The 22,124-nt window shown below is 34.3% G+C and overlaps 2 protein-coding genes across 6 annotated transcripts in view; both read left to right on the top strand.

Annotated features, from left to right (window-relative positions):
- The window catches only part of LOC125054159 (putative polypeptide N-acetylgalactosaminyltransferase 9), a 143,460-nt gene that overhangs the window by 63,517 nt on the left and 57,819 nt on the right, over positions 1 to 22,124 (top strand). The window lies entirely within an intron of this gene.
- On the top strand, positions 15,707 to 17,749 carry LOC125054160. Its single transcript, XM_047655892.1, has 2 exons — positions 15,707 to 16,383; positions 16,662 to 17,749. The coding sequence occupies exons 1-2, from the start codon at positions 16,023 to 16,025 to the stop codon at positions 17,201 to 17,203; spliced, it is 903 nt and encodes a 300-aa protein (XP_047511848.1). The 5' UTR covers positions 15,707 to 16,022; the 3' UTR covers positions 17,204 to 17,749.

The raw sequence follows: 22,124 nt of genomic DNA, 5'->3' as shown, positions 1-22,124 counted from the left end.
AAAATATTAACTTAAAGTATACGATTAACCTAGTTAGATAACTTGAAGTCTTAGAAGTGTTGTCAAGACTTCGCCGGAAATAGAATAGACATTGTTGTTGTCTATTTTTTACTATTCTGTACTTTAAATGAAAGATAAGGAACTCTGTTACGAAAAACCGGATCAGAAGCTACGAAAATATACCTTTAAAATTTTTATATGCCTGATTAAAATGTTTCAAAGTTAAACGCGTTTTAGTTGGAGTGAAGGAGTGTAACCATGATATTCTATTTATTTTTAAAGCACACAAAATTATATATATACCACATTTTCTACAATATGAGTTAAAATCTATTTATACTAAATACATTGCAATTATGGTGAACTTAAATTTCACAAAAAAATTTACTTGCAGAATAGAGAAGAAAAATATCACAAAAATTTGAGTTTTTACTTAATTAGTAATTACCTATTTAAAAATGCTTGCTTATTCGGTTGATGTGGATTAGGTACCCAATATGTGCTAAAAAGGCTTTTTTTAAATTGATCAGCCCACTTATATCAAACTCTGTATTACGAGCACCTAGTAGCGTTTATTCTATTGTATTCACGAAGAATTTCAATGATATTTTATTTACATTTATGTGTAATATTGCTTTTAAAAGATGAACTTTCCTGTTTGTTACTAGCACATTTTATTATATACTATGTTTAATATGGAAGTGACTGAAAAAATTTTGAACTTTAAACTTATTTTATTTTGTATCTTAAAGACCATTTGAAATGAAAAATTGTGTTGGCGGACGGTATAACAGAAACACCGCGAACCATCCCTAACCTACCTCAATAGTTAAGATAATCTTGATTGCATCATTCGCGTTCAAATTATTCCATTTATCATATGTTGAAATAGAAATTTAATAGTACTGTTCACAAAAAACTAATGTCGTGATTGCGGCAGAGTGATTATCGCGAGCAGTGGGTGGATGCAGATAAATATATCCTGTCCAACAAATCAACGCTCTGCAAGTTAGGCAATTAAACCCCGGCTATGTACAAATGTATTTCTGTGTCTATATGCAATTAAGTTGTGGTCGTGATGGTAAACTGCGTCAAGAAACCGGCATGTCTTCTAGTATTTGGTTCTGATATTTACAATGTGTGTGTGCCCGTTTGTATAGTGTGCAGAAGAACACACGTACTTGTCTTAATCTTAATATATATATAGATATACGCGTCACGTTGTATGTCCGCTATGGACTCCTAAACAACCTAACCAATATCAACCGAATTTGCACACCGTGTGCAGTTTGATCTCACTTAAAAGATAGGATAGCTTACATATATATATATATATATATAATTCTAATATACGTGTGTATGTCACTGAACTCCTCTTAAACGGCTATTTGAATGATTATTTTGTATGCGTATGGGTGGAGCCCTGGATGGTTTAGATTCACAAATCAGCATGACAGATGGTGCTGAAGTCAGTACTTTCATACTTTGTTTAATATCCTAATCGCTTGAAATATCATGCAGGACAACGTCTGTGGGTTCGCTAGTAAATTATAAATGAAACTGACGCAGAAATGTTTCTCCGACAATGATGTATGTTGGGGATATGGCTTTGTTTCTGATGCATGTGAAAATTCATGCATGCATTATATTTTTAATCATATAATCATATTCATTTAATATAACTTGACTATACTTTAAACAAAACCAAATTAACCTAATTTTCTCCCTTCTTAATCTGTTGTTAGATTACAAAATGTTTTTTAGAAATTCATAGTTTGTCTTAAATTATAATCTAGTATTTATTTGTTGCAGGTAAATGTGCAGACCTATGTGAATAGAAAACCTATGTGGTAAGTGGTGGGTCGTTCTTTTTGATGGCATATGTTATGTGATACTGTCAGCAAGCAGAGTCGAGTTTAGATAACGGTATAATGGCTTGTGATGCGCAATAGCAATCCTAAAATAGTTTTTAGTATTTACAATGTCTTCGCTTAAGTTACCTTTGGTTTATTTAAGGTACAATTTATCTGGAAAAGTTTTTTAATGGATTAAAAGACGTCATTATAGTTTAACAATGAAATCAAAATATTTAAAATTGTTTCGCATGGTTGATTTCAAAGCTATGTCACAATATGGTTATAATCTAGTGAAGTATATTTGTTATACATATATAATATATATATGCGTAAATATATATATATATATTTAATGCGGCAAATCATTGTCAGGCTGTGAGCAAGGCTGCTATAATATATATACTCACGTAAATATAAGATAATATTGTAATTATTTCATTTTTATCTTATGCAAAGGAGTTCTCTAGAAGGAGCTGGTCCATGCTAGATTTTTTAAATTACGAGGTCATTTTCCTTGGAGCGTCTCCAAAATTAAGTGGAGTGGACCGTGAACATAATGTGCCAGCAAATTATAATATTTTAACTAAATTCTGACTCCGCAAAAGTTGGGCGCTTTTGTGAAAAGCATGAATTATAAGAATTCTGGTATTTCGGTTTTGGGTCGTGGCTAGATCTGTATTGTCTCGTAGGCAAAGTGATAGTTCATAACTCCTGTTAATAGTAAAAGTTTTTTAATAGCGTTTTGCTTTGTGATAATTGACTATATATATTTAAATATTGATTTGGCAAATTATTTTATAAAATATATACGTAAAAGCACTAAACTTTACGAAAAGGAATTAATATATTAATGGCTAACGTTAATGTTTAAATTAAGTTATTTTTGAAATAATGTTTAAAATCTTCTTCTTTAATATATAATCTAATTCTGTATTGTAGCATTATAGATTGAGAGATGAGAGCTTCATAATGAAGCTAATTTGGTGCCAAAAAATAAACAAATGAATGAGACAAAACGCATCGTCGAATCTGATTTTACGCAAATATCTCAAAACATATGACTATCACCTTTATACGATCATAGACACGTTCCATTTACTCTCGTTAAATGATAAAGGAGTTAAAATAGTAACAGGTTAAGTGTGTTTAATTACAAATGACACTACTCGTGACGTGACGTGAGGTGTTAATGACCTCAAAGCTATGATTCAAAGTGTTAATAAGCTCTCACTGTTGTCATGGCTATTTATATGGGTTAACCGGTTATAAACGGTTTGGTAAAATATCCGTGTTTAAAGAAATAGTAAGATGTTGCCATATATCATGTCTGTTTTTGTGTTTGATTTTGAAATAATTTAATTGTTATATATTATTAATCAATGGTTGGTTTAGTTTTAATGAATAATAAAAAATAAATCAGTGCCGCTACAAAATCTTTAGATCTTAGTCTCAGATTTCTGAATCTGTTTCATGATCATATTTAAATCTAATAGGCAAGTAGGTGATCAGCCTCCAGTGTCTGAGACACGCCGTCGCCTTTTTGGGGCTAAGACATGTCGGCTTCCTCACGATGTTTTCCTTCACCGTTCGAGCAAATGTTAAATGCGGACATAGAAAGTCCATTGGTGCACAGCCGGGGATCGACCCTACGACCTCAGGTATGAGAGTCGCACGTTTATTCATTATAAGTAGTAAGTACCATGTGTAAGATTTGACATCCCTTTTAAGTAATGAATATCAGATTTATCTACGAGAATCTCATGTTTCACTGTTTAATTTTAAAATAACTGTCAAATAAAGCAATGTGTTTTTAGTAAGGGAAAAAATAGTGGCGCTACAACTATTGATGAATAGGCAAGAAAGCGATCATTCTTTTTTGTTTGACATGCCGTTCTCGTTCGAGAATGAGTAATTATGAATTACACATATTTATAGAAAACTAAAATGTTCTACACGGCCGGGGTCCGAATGCACGGCCATCGAGAGTCAGGCTAACATTTCTATTCAAACAAATTGAGATTGCAACAAGTCCTAATTATAATAATTGAAATCGTCATTATGACAACACATATGGGTATTACGAAATTTATATTAATATTGAAGGTAAAGTGATTGCATATAGCGATAGGTAAGCAGGTTGTGCCATCGTGAGGTTGATGATCTGTGACCTTTAAATGTGTTACTGCACTTTCATTTTTTATTCATCTAAATTTACATGCTTTCACACTAATGTTTGTACGTGGGTTTGCCAAGTACCCAAAGATTAATATTAATTTCGTTAATAGACTGCGAAAATTCATCTCTACCTTTCCCTGTATGGTTTTTATGAAATTGAATCGAATTAGCAATCATGACGCTTAATACAAGTTTTGTCTATAATTTCCGGTACCTAATATCATATTTAAACTTTTGATAGCTAAAAATTTGTTAAGTTTTTTGTAAATATTTAATGTTCTGTTTATATTATTTTTTCTATGTGTATTAATTTAAATAGTTGCCGCAGTGCAGTAAACTGTAATGGTAGCTTATTTTGGTAAAAATTAAAATTAAAAAAATATATTAAAAAATGTTTAGTATTTGTTTTAAGTGCACAGTGGTAAGTGGATAGTGGTCTTCAATAGAGACTGTAAGTAGTGTTATTGGACACTTAATGTTAAAAATCCTTTTTGGTAATTAAGGTTTGTTTTAAATTACTTATTAGTCTCTTAAGTTAGATGGTAATGTTAAATTGCGTTTGTGTGCAGAGACAATTAATAAAAAAAATATGTCTATAAACGAAATTAAAAAGAGTGGCGGAGAGTTTCTTGCCAGTTCTTCTTGACCGCTCTACGCCATAGACTTGCGAACTAGTAGTACATGTAAATTTAGAATCAATTTAACATATTTTCTGTTGATATCCATTAGTGTAGTTGCGTATTGCAAATTTGAAGGATCTAAATGTAAACAACTAACAAAACAAATGCTGTTACTAAATATTGTTAGTTTCGAAAGAATTTGTGGTTGCACGTTCCACAGTAGCAATCTCACTCTCAGATGTGCGACTCGCCGTAATGGATTTGGTTCGGGACATGCGGTTTGCACAAAATCTGTATCGAAAGTCAGATATTTAGTACAGTAACTGAGGGTTTAATATTCCCAGCCCGTATTGGTAGCCGTGTAATAAATCAAATGACAAAAAATGAGGTTTACGGGTAAGTGATATTCTTAGAATTTGATAATTGAGTATTATAATTTATTTTTACTCTTTATTCTGAAAAGGCCGGGTTGTAAGCCATGGGCGGTTACACATCAGGTCACCCTTCTGTTCCTTTGCCCCCGGTTCTATAAAAACAAAACATGTTTAGGATTATGAGCATGTGTGCTAAATTTTGGTATAAAAATCATATCAAGATGGTTTAAATCGGGCATTTCAGATAAGGGTATATTATTCCAGTTTCATCAATACAGAGAACGAGACATATACGTATAGGTATCTAGGAGTAAATATTATTGATAGGTATTTGAAGGCGGTTTAAGGTTTAATATAAATATTTTTATCAGATCACACTTCATCCAGAGGTTGAAAGGTATATCAAAGAAGAGTCAATACTTGCTATTGCTATGGTATTGATGTAGAATGATTTTTTTAATAGTGTCGTTGGTTTACGCGTGTACATTCTAAATGTTTTAATTGTTTTTAATTATATTTTGATTTGCCATGCTGATTTGATAGGTAATTAGACATAGGTGATTGTGAAGTTTTGTTTTTTATGTAATAGGAGGCAAACAGGTAGGAGGCTCACCTGATGTTAAGTGATACCGCCCATGGACACTCAAATTGCCAGAGGGCTCGCAAGTGCGTTGCCGGCCTTTCAAGAATTGGTACGCTCTTGAAGGAGTAATTGTAATGTAAAGATTCCCCTAACAATATTTATAGTACAAGTTAGCAGAGATTATATCTCTCCAAATAATGTTTAAAGTTCAACAGAAAATCTAGATTTATATAGTATGCTGTGTAGTTAAAACTTTAATTGGTCTAACACAAACTTCTTTTCCGCCTATATATTTAAATAACAATTTACTATCACGCGAAGTCACCCGGGAAATAGTTTATAATTACGTTTCTAAATGCAAAAATCAAGAATTACACCTGATGTCTTCTTATTCTAGGCAAGTCACAAAGTTCATACAATAAAAGGTATTTGATACATCCGTTCAGCGAGATAAAGCACGACATTTGCACTAAGAGCGTCTTCATAATATCGAGTCCCGGGCTTATACCACTGGTAACACTAGCACAATTACCCGAAGCTATAGACAAAAAATTGTATATTTTTTTACAAACTTTTTTTATTATCCTAAACACTCCTGTCCTAACGGGCGACCCTAAATTCTTGTCAATTTAGGGCAGAATAAGTGAATACAACTTACAGACGAAACAAAGCAAACATACGAAGCCAGTTCACTCAACGGACAACAACGGACACTCTGCCAGAGGGCTCGCGAGTGCGTTGCCGGCCTATACAGGTAGTATAGGCCGGCAAAAATAAAACTTCTTTAAATATACTAATATGGGTTATAATAATCATAACCACAATACGCTATATTGATATGGAAAGATGTCAGATGATGGAAATAGGCGTGCTTAATTATTTTTCAATAATATATTTATAATTCTTTAGTGCACCTAGGGTAAAGGTTGTTGAACCCGGTCGCAATCTACCAGCAACCCTTCTGTAACGTGGCTTTGTAGGTTCGACGTGGTTTTCACCCAGTCTCTAAACAGCCAAGATTTTGTTATGGGTCGACTCCCACATCCCCCTGCAACATTCAGAGGCAAGAAGGGGATGTGCAAATTCATTTTCACCTCGTATATTTAAAAAAAAGTGCTTGCGTACAAAGTACACATGCCAGAAGTGAAACTTCTTTGGAAAACTAATTTTTATTTCCGAGACTTAGAGGGAGGGAATAAGGAAGTAATACAAATAATACATTTTAATTTAAAATTCGTCATTTGAGATTTCAATAAATTATTTTGCATAAAATATAAAATATTCATATGTAATACCACAAGAGCTTCAAAATTATCGGGTATTTCCCGATAGGTTCGTTGAAAACAATTAATATAGTCGTCATGACGACTATATTTGTTTGCAACGAACCTTGAGGGAAATACCAGATAATTTTGAAGCTCGCGTGGTATTCGGGGGATTATTTTTCCGACCCAAATGTCGGCCAATAGAATTGCACCATGAGACGAAATGTACAGTTAACAAATAAGAATTTCATAATGAATAAAACAACTACTTAATACTTTTCTTGAAGCAACGACCAGAGAAAATTTTCACAAAAAATTTTCAGTATAATACCATGTAGGTTGTACCACGTGACGTCGAATGGTGCAATTCTATTGGCCGACATTAGGGTCGGAAAAATAATCCATAAATCTCTTTACGAAATTTTATTAAAAATAGAATTTCTATAAGGTGATTCACCCTTCTCACTCTCTCTCAATCGGTCTCTCCCTTTTCTATGACTGCACATCTTAGTGACGTTTTTTAAAAAATTTACCCTCATGCGCCTAAAAAAGTTTCACTTCAATGAAAAGAGAAGAAGTAGCTAAATAACATAATTATTATATAACTTTACAATACCGGTGGTCAAGAACGTTAATAGCTATTATGCGCCTTCATTTCAGTTTACTAATATAGGGTTATGTTTACGTAGCAATTGCCAAGCTATAAATTGGATTCGAGCTGTGAACGCATAACCCTTAGCGCTTGGCACCACACCAATGGCGATGGTACCGCATATGGCATAATAATGCCATTTGCTAAGGAAAGGGTCATTAGGTTTCATCAATGTTGCCATCGGAGTGCGTTAATTATGTCAATGTTGACTCACGCAGTTGGGATTAGGTCGGTTTCGGACTAGCGTATTTTTCTGCGCGTATACGGTCGTTTTAGTATACGCGCTTCAAAAAACCGGACGCGCGTACACTGGCATATTTCGGCGGTCTGACGGTAGTGGCGTTATGGGTTGACTCCCACATCCCCCTGCAACATTTGGAGGATATTAAAAAAAACAGAAGTTGCTAAATAACATAATTAATATATAACTTTACAATACCTCGGGTAGTATCAGTAATCAAAAAAATAAATCAATGTTGCTACAACCTCTTGAGGTCTAGGCCTCAGATTTCTGAATATGTTTCATGATCATTTTTCAATTTAATAGGTAATGCCTGACACACGACGTCGACTTTTTTGGGTCTAAGACATGTCAGTTTCCTCACGATGTTTTCCTTCACCGTTCGATCGAATGTTTAATGAGCATATATAAAGAAAGTCGCACTGCACTCACTGAAGCTGGGGATCGAACCTACGACCTCAGGGATGAGAGTTGCACGCTGACGCCACTAGGCCAACTGCTCAAGTGTTTTATTTAAATTGACTAAAATATAACGATCACTGATGAAAAGACAGCCAAAATACTCGAAATCTATGTCGGCAGGCGGAAACCAGCAGCTAATTTGCAAGTAAATAAGAGCGCTATTTACCCAGCGTGGAAGTGGAGTGTGACAATATTGTCCATGCAATACACGTAACTATAAGTACTGCATTGTCGTAATTTGTAACAGTTTTATCGTGCATTGTGTCAATTATTATTGTGAGCAATTAGTGTGGTTACGCGATTCACAACTTTAAGGTCTATTGGCGTGTACAGATAGATTTAGTATGTTCATATTAACACGTATATAAACAACATATTGTAAGAAAATAGACCCAGAATTATGATTTCTTTTACAGAGAATATCACCAAATTTGTGAATAAACGAGCTAGGTCTGGATATCCATAGTTGCTCCCCTCACACTATAAAATCGATTTTTGTTTTGTTTTTTGTTATTTAATTTTTTTTGTTTACTAATTTTTTGTTTAATATTGTGGTTGTATTACCAATGTATTAGTGTGCCGAGCGTTGATTAGCTTTTATCAATAAAAAAAAAGTGAAAATTTAAAAAAATCAAAGGGTTGTATGTATAATGTATATATGTCAATTAGCTTATGTAATCGCATCATATTTAACGCGTATGTAACAATATTTTTTAATTAATAAATGTAAAAAAGGATTTATCTAGAAAAGCAGTCGAAAGATGCTATCCCTAATATTTGTAAGGAATAAATCTCTGTGCAGCCGAGTTTCGGATTCAAGTTTAAGTTTTTATTAATAAAAATTATCTGGACAATAATTTGTGTATGAGTAAAACTTTAACTAATAACGCTGCTGCAAATACTACTGCTGAACTCTTAAAACTTCGAGTGATTAATGTATAATAATTCGTATTTATTTTATTTAAAAAAGACAGGATAATGTATTATGTATTAATTAGGCATTTGTATTAGACTAGCTCGGAATTTAGTTAAAACAGATACCGTGAACATCGACAATCTAAAGGCCCCTTGACCTACTAGATCCGACAATGCTAACCACACCGCTTCGTTGACATTTACTGTGTTGGCCAATTCAAGCCGACCTACCGAATACCTAAAACCGCACTGATGCGCTTATTTTGTACTTAAAATATAGGCAATATTGTACTAAAAGAGATTTTTATGCATATTCAGTAAGTCTGAGAATCGGATAGCATCTATTTATTGTCCACCTAAATGTAAGGGTAGTCCTACCACAATTTTTTTTATTTTAATGACAAAACTTTTTGTTTTTATTTTTTTTATGATACAGCATACAAAAATACATACAACCCTTAATGGTCACCCCTCTACGATCAACCCCTATTTTTATTTGTTAATTTAAAACTTACGACTTGAACTGAGAGGTTTATATATATAGAGAAAAACTCACAGAAAAACCAAAAAATTTTCATCCCAGAAAACCGAACAGTCTCTGGGGTAGTAGCATAGCAAAATATTTCATGTTGGTATGTACTAAAAAGGTAGGCTACGTAAAATCACAAGGAGAAACGAAGTTCGCGCGGGCAGCGAGTGATATATAATTACATATATGTTTTGTTCGAGATTAAAGTCTATCTTGACCTACGTAACAACACATACGGACCTGATCAGTTGGCTTAAAGTTCGACCTAAAGGAAGTACGCTGGTTTATAGTTTGAAAATTGTTGATTTGTAAAACAATCTATTTGAATAAAAAATTGTTGAAAAACTAGTCCATAATAAAATGTTATATTTATCAAAACAGATGTCAGCCACTAACCTTTTAATAAAATAACAAAACAATTGCAATGACAGTTCAAAAACTAAGCGAATTTATCTCGTTTGTGTGGAGAATTGAGTTAAAAAAGAATTAACGTTGTGTGTAGCGGTTGGAATGCCTCTGTGGATGGGCAGAGTTTCTTGATTTAATTATTTTATTGCACCGAGTTTTTGGCCAAAGAAGGTTTTTTAAAAAGTCACAGAAAGCCTCAGTAATTACTTCCATAAATGAACAGCAGCTTGTACCGGTGAAGCCGCGCGAATTGTTAACCCAAAGCAATGATAACAAAGAATACTTTTAGCTACTTTGCCTAATATTTTTTTTTTAAATAACGGAGGGAAACGGGCAAGAGGCTCATTTAATGGTGGCTGTACACACTCGGCGAGACACCCCGAGACAGGCCGAGGGCGAGAGTGTACAGTAGAGCTCTCGTCTCGCCTCGCTTCCTCGCAGTCGGTCTCGCCTCTCTCGGTCGCCTGTCGGTTTTTTGCGCACGAGTCAAAGGATCTCGCGAGTAAAACGAGAGCGACCTGTATACACTCGTTCAATCACTTGCTCGATGACTGTGGTTGTGACAGGACGTATCGCACAATGTGGTCTAACGAACGCGAATTAGAGTTTTTGTAGTGTTACCAAAGGGAATCGTTGTTATGGAATCCGAAGGATGTAGGACACAAAAATAAACAATCTCTACATGATGCTTGGATGCGAATAAGCCGGCCGATGGATATCCCAATTGAGGAACTAAAGAAAAAGCGAGATTCACTCATGGCTACGTACCGTGGACGTAACTTTATGAACCTAATTACCTATTTCTGTTGCGGTGCATAGTAACCATCCACCATCTTCTTCTTCGCCATGGCTTCGTTATTTTTTTTTATGGTAAACGTGAAGAAAATTATAATAACTTATTGCACAAAGACAAACAGCAGCAGCGGTTTCCACGTCCATTATTAACGGTGTTTTAAATACAAATAACGTAACGAGTGTGTACAGGCTGCGCTCTTCTCTCGGTCCTCTCGGTCGAGACTCTCGGCGAGAGGCTCTCGCCGAGTGTGTACAGCCACCATAATGTTGAGTGATATCGCCGTCTATAGATACACGTATTACCAGAGGGCTTGCTAGTGCGAGGCCAGCCTTAAAATAGTTTCCTTTTTTGTTTTATTCTAAAGCAGGTTCAATAGATAATCTACTTTTTTCAAGTCGTTTTATCACCAGTTTCATTGCGTGTGGGTCCCATATAGTCGGGAGTATAGGGTCGGTATAATTATTTATTCACATAAATATATAATTAGAATTGTAAATGCGAGATCTAATAAAACAATTTCCAACTTGTTTCCAAATTTGTCGCTCAAATTTACACCATTTTCCGGCTACTCAATAATGTCACTCGCTCGCGGTCATGTGAAATTACGCGAATCGAACGGCAATTTACAATGACAAGGCAATTATAATACGTGTGTGGTTTCAATATAACCTAGCTCTGTGAATTTTCTTGTAAAATAACTGTTAATTGAACGTTTGTTACGACTGAGCCTCTTCCTTTTTCTGTATTTTTTTTGTAATAAGAGGCAAACGGGTAAGAGGCTCGTTATGTTAAGTGATACCGCCGCCCATGGACACTTGCACTGCCAGAAGGCTCGCAAGTGCGTTGCCGGCAGTTCAATAATTGGTACGCTCTTTTCTTGAAGGACCCTAAGTTGAATTGGTTCAGAAATACTTCAGTGGGCAGCTGGTTCCACATAGTGGTGGTGCGCGGCAAAAACTGCCTTAGAAAACGAAATGTACTGTATAGAAAATGTATAGTTCTTAGCATTGCACATATATAATATATACACTTTAAGATGAGATATATAATTATACAAATTTTATACTATCGTATATACATTAAAAATATATAGTTGGTTATCTATTTAACTATAAGAGAATGTAAGTTAAATAATTATGCATATTAAAAAAACATTTTTGTGTAGTTTAAGTAGTGTTTGAATCTCTAACTTCATAATAATGTAATATTTGTAATTACATACTATATGATGCATCTTAAATGCGTATCTGTAACATATCAAGAGGAATTTAAAAAATATATTTTTTTCAAATATTTTTAAGTTACATTTGTATTTACCCAAGTTTGTTAAGAAGTCGACACATAGAGCTAAATATAACATTCGTATGTCAAAGCAATACTTATTTTTTTTATTGAAGTTTACCACATCATACATAATACTATATTTACAGCATAATTATGTTAAAAGCTATCTTATCTAAAATACATGACAGTTCTGGTAAACACATGTTACGAAACATTTAAATACAGTAAAAACATTAATAAAATAAAATAAATATATTGTTTGCTTATTGTTAAGCAAAAAAAAAATACCAGCAAAACAACGGATTAGGTACAAGATTTGATAGGCACTTAACCGAATATACCAAGCTCCGGATAAGTACTGTTTAATCAGATATAATCGCGATACGTTATTTAATTAGTTAACATAAATATACCCATTTAAATAAATGACATCAAATATCATAACTAACTTTGTTCGTGAATTTATTACATAAATTGTGTAAATATGATGAATCAAACATGAATTATTAATATTAAGAACGTATTCTCAGTTCATAACAACATACTAACAGTAATAAACCGTTTCTGTAAACTTACAAATTTATGTTAACATCAATATTATCGTTTCGTGCTTCCGATAAAATTACACGGATTTTCATAAATAATCGTTCCAAGGTTATTGAACGCCCAAAATCAGAGTTATTAACGTGAAAGTTTATCTATTGTTTACATTTTATCTTTATTATACCTTTGATAGGCTTATTGTTCTCTCTAGATGTCACCCACTCCTAATCAAGTTTTGTGTTTGCCCAGTGGATCATGGCAACCCTGGGATTTACCCAGGGATCTTTCTTTTCATGCACTTTATAGATCAGATTTCCAAAGAATTGATATTGTTATATATAGGGGCTCTACAACCCTAAGTCTGGCCTCCGTTTACATCTGCTTTTTGATAATTTTCTATTATAGACAAGAAGGAGAACAGCGCGTCTTTGCCTGATACGGGCTGTAAATTTTGGGCAAAAGGGCAGGAGGCTCACCTTATCTTAAGTGATACATGTCCTATGACAGACATGACCTAGAATGTCAGAGGGCTCGCAAGTGCGTTGCCGGCCTTTTAACATGCCGTTTTCTTCACACTGTTTACCTTTACTTTACGAGCTACTGCTAATTGCTATTTAAAAAGAAAGGTTCATTGATACACTGCCGGGATTTGAACTCACGATCACTTATGCCATTGGGCCATTCACGCTTAAGCAGATAATAGCACAGACATACTGTGGCTTAGCACATGATCGATATGTTACGCCTCGTTAGAGCCAATACTGCCGGATTCGGGACAATACCTTTGACAGGAATTTTCACCTCTGGAATACGGGTTTTCAATTAGCAGTACCGAAGGATAATCATGAGCTATTTGTCTATAGAATATGCTTGCTAAGTGTTTGTATTGAACTGTTATTGGGTACGAAAACCCCATATAGGTTTCTTAATATGAATTAATTGAAAGGTTTTTGTCAAAAATTAGAGGTTTTTTACCTAAACGTATTGTTTTTTTTTGTTTAAAGTACTTATTTATTTTTTCTCAATACAAATTTTGTATTTTTTTTCACATGGTATGGTTAGGGCTAATTTTCTATTTGATTAATATTTTTTGTACGCTATTCTAGTGTGAATGAGCTTATACAATGCTAATATGCTTTATACAATGTATAACAATTATACCAGTTAAAGTTAGATAGTTGGAGAGAGATTTGCGTCGTCCCACTAACGTGTTAATATATTTGTTAAAAAAATAAAAAAATAATGATAATAACCTTACGTTTATTACGTTTCTAACGTCTAACCTACCCTCAATTCGACTTAGGGTCCTTCAAAAAAAGAGCGTACCAATTATTGAAAGGCCGGCAACGTACTTGCGAGCCTTCTGGCAATGTGAGTGTCCATGGGTCACTTAACGTCAGAGCCTCCTGCCAGTTTGCCTCCTGGCAAGCATATGGTATATTTTTTAATGTCCAACACATTTTCTTGTGATCTTTTAAAAGGTTTACCCTTGTAACGTATTCTTTTATGGAGGTGTAAATAACAATTTTAATACTCTGTAGCAAACAATATTTGTATCTAAAATAAATAGTGTATCCACTGTGCAATATATTCTGTGTCCGTATCAGCTGGAATGTTGTTACCTGTCTGATATCTAGTTGGGTAGCGAGGTCGTAAAGTGGAGTGTCATCGATTGCCGATAGACGACTTTATTCGATACATACCTCGGCTGATTCGATACGAATATTTACGTGAACCTTCTGCTACCGCGCTCAGCCGGATTGAATAAATATTGTATTTTAAGGTTTTTCGTGCCAGTCAGTGGCGTGGCGTTTTATTTATTTACGAGGGTTCTCTGGAATTGGAAGCGGGTTATAGTTTTAATTGATGTGGAATCATATTTGTGTTGCCTTTCTAGTATTATCTGACATATAATTTAACATAGAGATACATAAGTTTATTAGAATTTGGTGGCTAGCGGTTTATTTAAAATGACACACTTTAAACACTATTATCAAACACACATGCATGTAAGACACTGATTTGAAACAAAACTGTAATGAAAGATCTAATCTTGTATAACATGTCTTAAGAGTCATTAAAAGCTGATGACACATTCGCGAACCATTCAGAGTTCTAGTGATATCTTACATACAATTTAACACAGGAGATACATAAGTTTATTGAATTTGGTGGTAGGTAGTTCATTTTTTTTTTAAATATGTTTCGGCTTTGGCGCAGAGTCACCACAACCAGAAATCGGAATTCGTCTCTCCCACTAAGAAGTAAGCTACTAAAATTTATTCATACTTTGCGTTGCTATGACAATAACAATTCGATTTTCAAAATATTATCTGCAGCGACTTTATAGGTACTGTACATAGGAAACTAGATATCAATAGCTCTTCACGGTCCTTCGATAAAATTTAACGAAATGGTGTAGGTGGTCCGAACTCCGAAATACCGTGAGCCGATACAGCACCGTTATCTACTTAGCATAATGGTGACGGCCCGACGTTAGGGTCGCCGCGCCACATATTGAGCGCTGACCTCATTCTGCTGTGAATCTTTTATCATGGTATTTGCTTTTATTGTTTTTGTGTAAACTTAATAAAGTTCGTGTAGGTATGCAATGAAAGTTATGAAGGCGCTTGAAAATAAGAAAGTTTTTACTGAAATATGTTGACGTTATAATCGTCTGTCTTTTTTACGAAGATACTTACTAAAGCAATTCTAATAATATTACAGCGCGTACTTTTATACATATGTTATATACATTAAATAATTACAAATAATATAGGAAAGTTTCTATGAAGAATCAATTCCTAAAACAAAGCTTTTTTGTAAAAGTACTCCATGTATGTTCCTAGTTGGACATGTAAACCCACCCTTCTTGGATACATTATAAATGTCAGTCACACAAAAAGTAATAAATAAATCCGTGACGCCTTATTAGGGCCTGGGCCTCAGATTTCTGTATATGTTTCGTTATCATTTGTCAATCTAATACTACTTCCTCTCCCCCTTGGACCGCGGAAGCGTTTAGACGTGTGCATTCTATTTGTTTTATAACTTAAAAATCAAATTAAAAATAAATTCCGTGCGAATAAATTAAGGTGTGTACCAGGAGCGCATGAGTTGCGTTGCAGTAAGTGCATCTGTGCGAACGGGACAACACTTGTGAGACAGCTTAAGTTGTACGCTCCGTCTGCGCGCATCATCGATACGCAAGCTTTGTAAGTTGCCGTAATTCATAAGCGATAGCGGGTAGCGGAAATTTATAGGGGGCTGGTCCAAGTTTATTTTTTCGTGTACTCTGGTGTCATCTTTTGTCAGAAATATGCCTCTTAAGCGCACACCTCCCAGCACCCCCACTCCCGAAGACTTAAAGGAAGCTAGGTTGAACGCGCCGAAAGCTTCTTTTTCGGGCTCCGCGCCAGATTTATCTAATGAGGAGCGAAGCAATGTAACTATGAGGCGCAAGCAGGATGAGTCCTATATTAAAAAATTCATAACCGAAATTAAGGATATGCTTGCTAAAGCAAACTCTCAAAATGAAAGTAAATTCACCTCCTTGCAATCCTCCATGAGAGAAATCTTGACACAAAATACAGAAATAAAAGACTCCATTGCTTTTGTCTCTAAGCAGTACGAAGATATGAAAGCTAAATACGAGAAGTTGGAAAAACAGAGGAATGAAGATCTTTTTCTTTTTTTTCTTTTTAAAGACAATTCACACCAATTGACCTAGTCACATGTTAAGCTGGTGAAGCTTGTGTTATGGGTACTAGGCAACGGATATACATACATATTATAGATAGATATACATATAAATACATATTTAAACACCCAAGACCTAAGAACAACACCAAATGCTCATCACATCGATGTTCGCCTCAGCCGGGGATCGAACCCGGGACCCATGGATTCGCAGTCAGGGGTACTAACCACTAGACCAATGAGTCGTCAAATCAGTCAGATCGTCTGTATATTGATCAGCTTGAAAAGAAAATCGAGTCGCTGGAACGAACGTCTGCCTCAACTAAACTTGAACTAAGAAATATTCCTAAGATTACCGGTGAAAATAAGGATAGTTTATGTAAAATTGCTTCAAAAGCTGCAGATGTTATTGATTTTCCCATACAGAAACAGGATATTAAGGATATTTATCGTACAAAAAGTAAAACTGGACATGGAGCAATTATTGTGGAATTGGGCAGCGTTATATTGAAAGATGGTATTATTGAAAAGGCACGCAAATTTAACAAAATGAATTCTGCTAACAAATTGAACACGGCACACTTAAGTTTGGAAGGACCAGCAAAGCCATTTTTTATTTCAGAATGTCTATCACCCTGCGGAAAACGATTAAATTATCTGGCTCGTGCATTTGCTCAGGAAAATGGATATAAATTCTGCTGGACCTCATTTGGAAGAACCTACCTGAGACAAGATGAAGGTAAACGGCATATTAGAATTGATAGTGAGGGTGATTTAAATAAACTTCGTCTAAAACAATGACTTTTTGAGGCCCCCAGGAAACTCCGCCGGCCTACGATAACTTTCCTGTTTGTGAAAATCCAGCACTTAATTATTGTTTTTATAGATATTATTTTATTTTTTTATATATTATATTATTGTTTTACTTTATATACATACTTATACTCTGTTCATTGTATTGTATTTTACATAACTAAAAAATCATACATTCTTAGTCTAGTGATCATGTTGAAATCGAGATCTTATCTTTGTAAAAATGTCAGCATTTCTCAGACACGAGTAGCTGCGACAAAAAGCTTAATATTTTACAAATGGCTAGATTTATTGATAATATAAATAATGATATTGATAATATAACAGTGGCAACTGCCTACAGTTGTGATATAATTAATTGTAATGATTTAGTAAAAAAATCAGGAAACTCCCTAAAAATTATAACACAAAATATCCGTAGCGTTTACAAAAATATTGATGCATTCTTGGCCCATATAGCTCGTCTGTACTTTGATCCAGATATAATAATTTTAACTGAATGCTGGTTAAACGATAATAAACCCATACCCAGTCTCAAGGATTATAATTCTTATTTCACAAAAAAATGCTTAAATCAAAATGACGGTATTATAATTTATGCTAAACAAAATATAAATTGCGAAATTGAAGAACCTAATCCTAAAGATGCTAACTTTCTGCTAGCTAAAATAGTACCAGATATTGTACTTTTAGCTATTTATAGATCACCATCCTTTTACTACACTGAGCGCTTTTTGAATGCTTTGAATGATATTGTTAAATCTATAAAATCTAAGAATATATTTTTAATAGGTGATATAAATATCGATATAAAACCTGGAAACGGTGACAGAAACAGTAACTCTTACTTAAATTTAACCAGCGAATTGGGTTTTCTGCCAGGCCACACATATCCAACACGATTAAGCAATTGTCTCGATCATGTAATGGTTAAAACTGTTTTACAAACTAGTGTTATAGTTATAAATTCCACCGTAACTGATCACGACTCTATTCTAATAAATCTATCCCTTAACAGTAAACGGACTAATACTCAGTGCCCTTCCATTGTTGAAAGAGTAAATTTTAGTGAAGCTATAAAATATGTTGAATTGGCTGATTTTACTTTTATGACTAACAAGCAAGACGCCGAGTCTGCTGCGACTCGATTTGTTGAAATTCTGTCATCTGCTATTAAAGCTAACACTGAAAAAGTCCGTGTACCCAGGCGCAAAAAATCTCTTAAGCCCTGGATGACTCCGGGCCTACTTCGCTGTATCCGTCACCGGGATAAACTGCATCTTAATTTAAAAAGGGACCCCCAAAATGAAATTCTTAAAATAACCTATAAAAGGTACAGGAATTTTTGTTGCTCATTACTTAGAAAATTGAAGCGCGAACACGATAAATTCTTATTAAAAAGTGCAAAATCAAATAAAGAAACCTGGGCTGCAATAAAATATGTCACCGATAGTTCAAGTAAAAAATCTTCTGCCGATGAGTTAATTAGGAATTGTAACGCATTGGATGCGGTTGAGGACATAAATAGTTATTTTTCTAATGTTGGTAGAGAGCTAGCTGAAAAACTTACAGGGTGTAAGTATAACTACATATGTACAAGATCTAATTGCTTGACTAACTCCTTCGTACTAATGCCACCAGATGAGGTTGAGGTGGAATCTCTCATCTTAAGCTTAAAAAATGATTGTGCCACTGGTTGGGACTCTATACCAGCTCGATTTCTAAAAATGGTAAGACATGTCATTGTATCGCCGCTTACTATCTTGTTTCAGACATGTTTTAGGGAAGGCTGCTTTCCAAAAGTCTTTAAAAGGTCTCTCATTACTCCTGTTCACAAGGGTGGGGCACGGGATTGTGTTGCAAACTACAGACCGATTTCTGTGCTTACAGCACTATCAAAAATCCTAGAAAAGATGCTTAACGTGAGGTTAATACAGTTTTTAAATCGGTACAATATTCTGTCCAGCTCACAATTTGGTTTCAGAATGGGTATGTCAACAGAAGACGCTGTGGGTAGCTTGATTGAGTTTGTCACAGAAAAACTTGACAGGAAACAAAAGTGCCTTGGTGTTTTCCTCGATCTTGCCAAGGCATTTGATACCGTCTCAATACCTATACTTGTGGACAAATTGGAGCGAATTGGAATAAGAGACTCAGCCCTGCTTATTTTTAAAGATTTCCTTAGTGGTCGGGTGCAAAGGGTTAAGATTAATAATTATATTAGTTCCGACGCAAATGTAACTTTTGGAGTTCCGCAAGGCAGTATTCTTGGTCCAAGTCTTTTTCTTATTTACATAAACGACCTATGTAATATGTCCCTAACTAGTTGCAGGTTGTTTACCTATGCCGATGATACGGCTATAGTTTTTTATGGGGACACCTGGACCGAGATACAAAATATTGCCGAAAGCGGACTGCAGAAGGTGGCTAGATGGCTCAGGGAAAATTTACTTACTTTAAATATTTCTAAAACTTCGTATATTCAGTTCCAAACTATTAATTCCCATATGACTGATATTAATCTTAAAATACACATATGTGTCTCTGAGCGCAATTGTACTTGCATTAATATAACAAAATCCAATACCATTAAATACCTCGGTATCGAATTAGATAATAAATTGAGTTGGCTTCCTCACATTGAGATTATAACGGCACGCACGCGAAAACTAATCTGGACATTCAAAAAATTACGTTATGCCGCGGAATTTGAACTACTCCGCACTGTTTACTTTGCCTTAGTAAAATCGGTTATTGGATACTGCGTGAGCGTGTGGGGTGGAGCGTGCAAGTCACATCTAATTCAGCTTGAAAGAGCCCATAGATCTTTACTAAAAGTAATGACTTTCAAACCCTACAGATTTTCAACCACACTTTTATATAAACAGTGTGAGCTCCTCAGTGTTAGACAGTTATTCGTCTTTAATATAATAGCCAAACAACATGTCCATACCCCTTATAACCCAGAGGTTTGCAGTAACAAACGCTGTATACCAAATGTACTCCCCACAGCAAAATTCCGTACTACCTTCGCAAGGCGACAACGAGCATATCTCTCAGTCTTTCTATATAATAAAATAAACAAAAAATTAAATTTCTACCCTCTTTCACTACATGACTGCAAATCAATTGTTAAGACTTGGCTTTTGTCCTTAAATTATGAGGAAACAGAAGATCTATTTAACTAACATGCTACAATAATATTTTAGTTATTTTTGCTTCATTAATTATGTGTATAATTTATATATTTATACTAGTGTTACATATACCCATATGTAAAATGTATAATTATGTATATTTATGTATTATGTATATTTATGTATTTTAGTATTTTATGTGTATGTACCTATTTTATTACCTATTATATTCATTGTAATTTATACTGAAACATTTTTTTTTTTAATATATGTTATTTTTGTTTAAGTATATTATGTGTAAGAGGATAATTAGATGTAATATCTGGAATTTACAAATGTCTATAAAAAGTATTGTCTTGTAAAATTTTGAATAAGCTCTCTTGACACTTGTTACGAATTATATTGGGAGAAGCCACTGACTCCTGAGATACAGGCACTAAAGCCTAGTTTAGGTGTCAGAGTCTTCATAGGATTTCTGTAATTACAAATATGTCAATAAAGATTATTATTATTATTATTATTATAGTTGTAAGATTTTATAACCTATCATAGTATTCCAAAACTTTATGATCTAATAAATTAAAACACTTCACACTTTACACTTTACTTTACATATGTCTGAAGAGTCATTAAAGGCTGATAACACACTCGCTATCGAGTTTCAGGCAGACCATATAAACCAAGTGAAATTGTTAATTGTAAAAAGGTAATGCGTTTGGAATTTTAATATTATATAATAACCCAAGTGATTCTTTCGAATTAACTTCATGAATTGACTTTAGAACGTCTATCTCTCATCTAATTTACAATTTTATATCTATCAAGTGATACCGCCCCCAAGGACACTCTCAATGCCAGAGGGCTCGCAAGTGCGTTGCTGGCCTTTTTAAGAAAGAAAACGTTATTTTCTTGAAAGACCTTAGTCGAATTGGTGCGGAAATTCTTCAGTGGGTGGCTGGTTCCACATTGTGGTGGTGCATGCAAAAACTGCTTTAAAAAACGCTCACTCGTGGAACAAAAAGTAATAATATGCGATAAAAATGTGAAAATCTATCGTATTTTTCAGTTTTTCTTTTGCATTTATTCTATAAGTTACAGTGGCATATATTCGGCCATAAATATTTATGGTGGAAGGTAATCGAACGGCCTGATGCCATAAATATACGTGGATGGGATTATTATTTTAAGAGAAAGTGGAATATTTATCGCGAGAATTTTCTACTAAACGATAACAGAACGGCGTTTGCATAAGTAATGCATTATATTTATTTATTATGACGTTTTATAGACATACTAATATTGATGTCGATAATTTGGTAGTGCAAGAAAAGAAAAATCAAGTTTATTACACATAATACAAAGGGATATATATAAGATAACAGAAAGTGCATTAGCCTACACTAGGATTCCTTGAGTCGTGGGCAGCTAGACTCTTCCATTTGACATATTAATGATTTTGGAGTATTCTCAATACCTGTTCAGTGTTCATGTATGTAGAGAACATTAGATACATTATTAGCTTCGAAGCCGCAGAATAAGTTGGTATAGCTTAATTACTCGGGAATTTCGGACGCAAAATAAACACTTGCTTTGTCTGAAAAAGGATACTTTTACTAATACGATCAGAATTTGTTTTATAGCTTTGGCATTGGTAAGGTACGTACCGATATGTAGCTAGTAGTACCTTTAAAATTAAAATAAATCAGTGGCGCTACAACCTTTTTAGGTCTGGCTGGTCCAGGTCAGATTGCTGTATGTGTTTCATGATCATT

The sequence above is a fragment of the Pieris napi genome, chromosome 11 (genome assembly GCF_905475465.1).
Source record: "Pieris napi chromosome 11, ilPieNapi1.2, whole genome shotgun sequence".
NCBI lineage: Eukaryota > Metazoa > Arthropoda > Insecta > Lepidoptera > Pieridae > Pieris > Pieris napi.
Note: the sequence above shows the minus strand (reverse complement) of the source record. Positions and strands in the feature narration are given on the sequence as shown.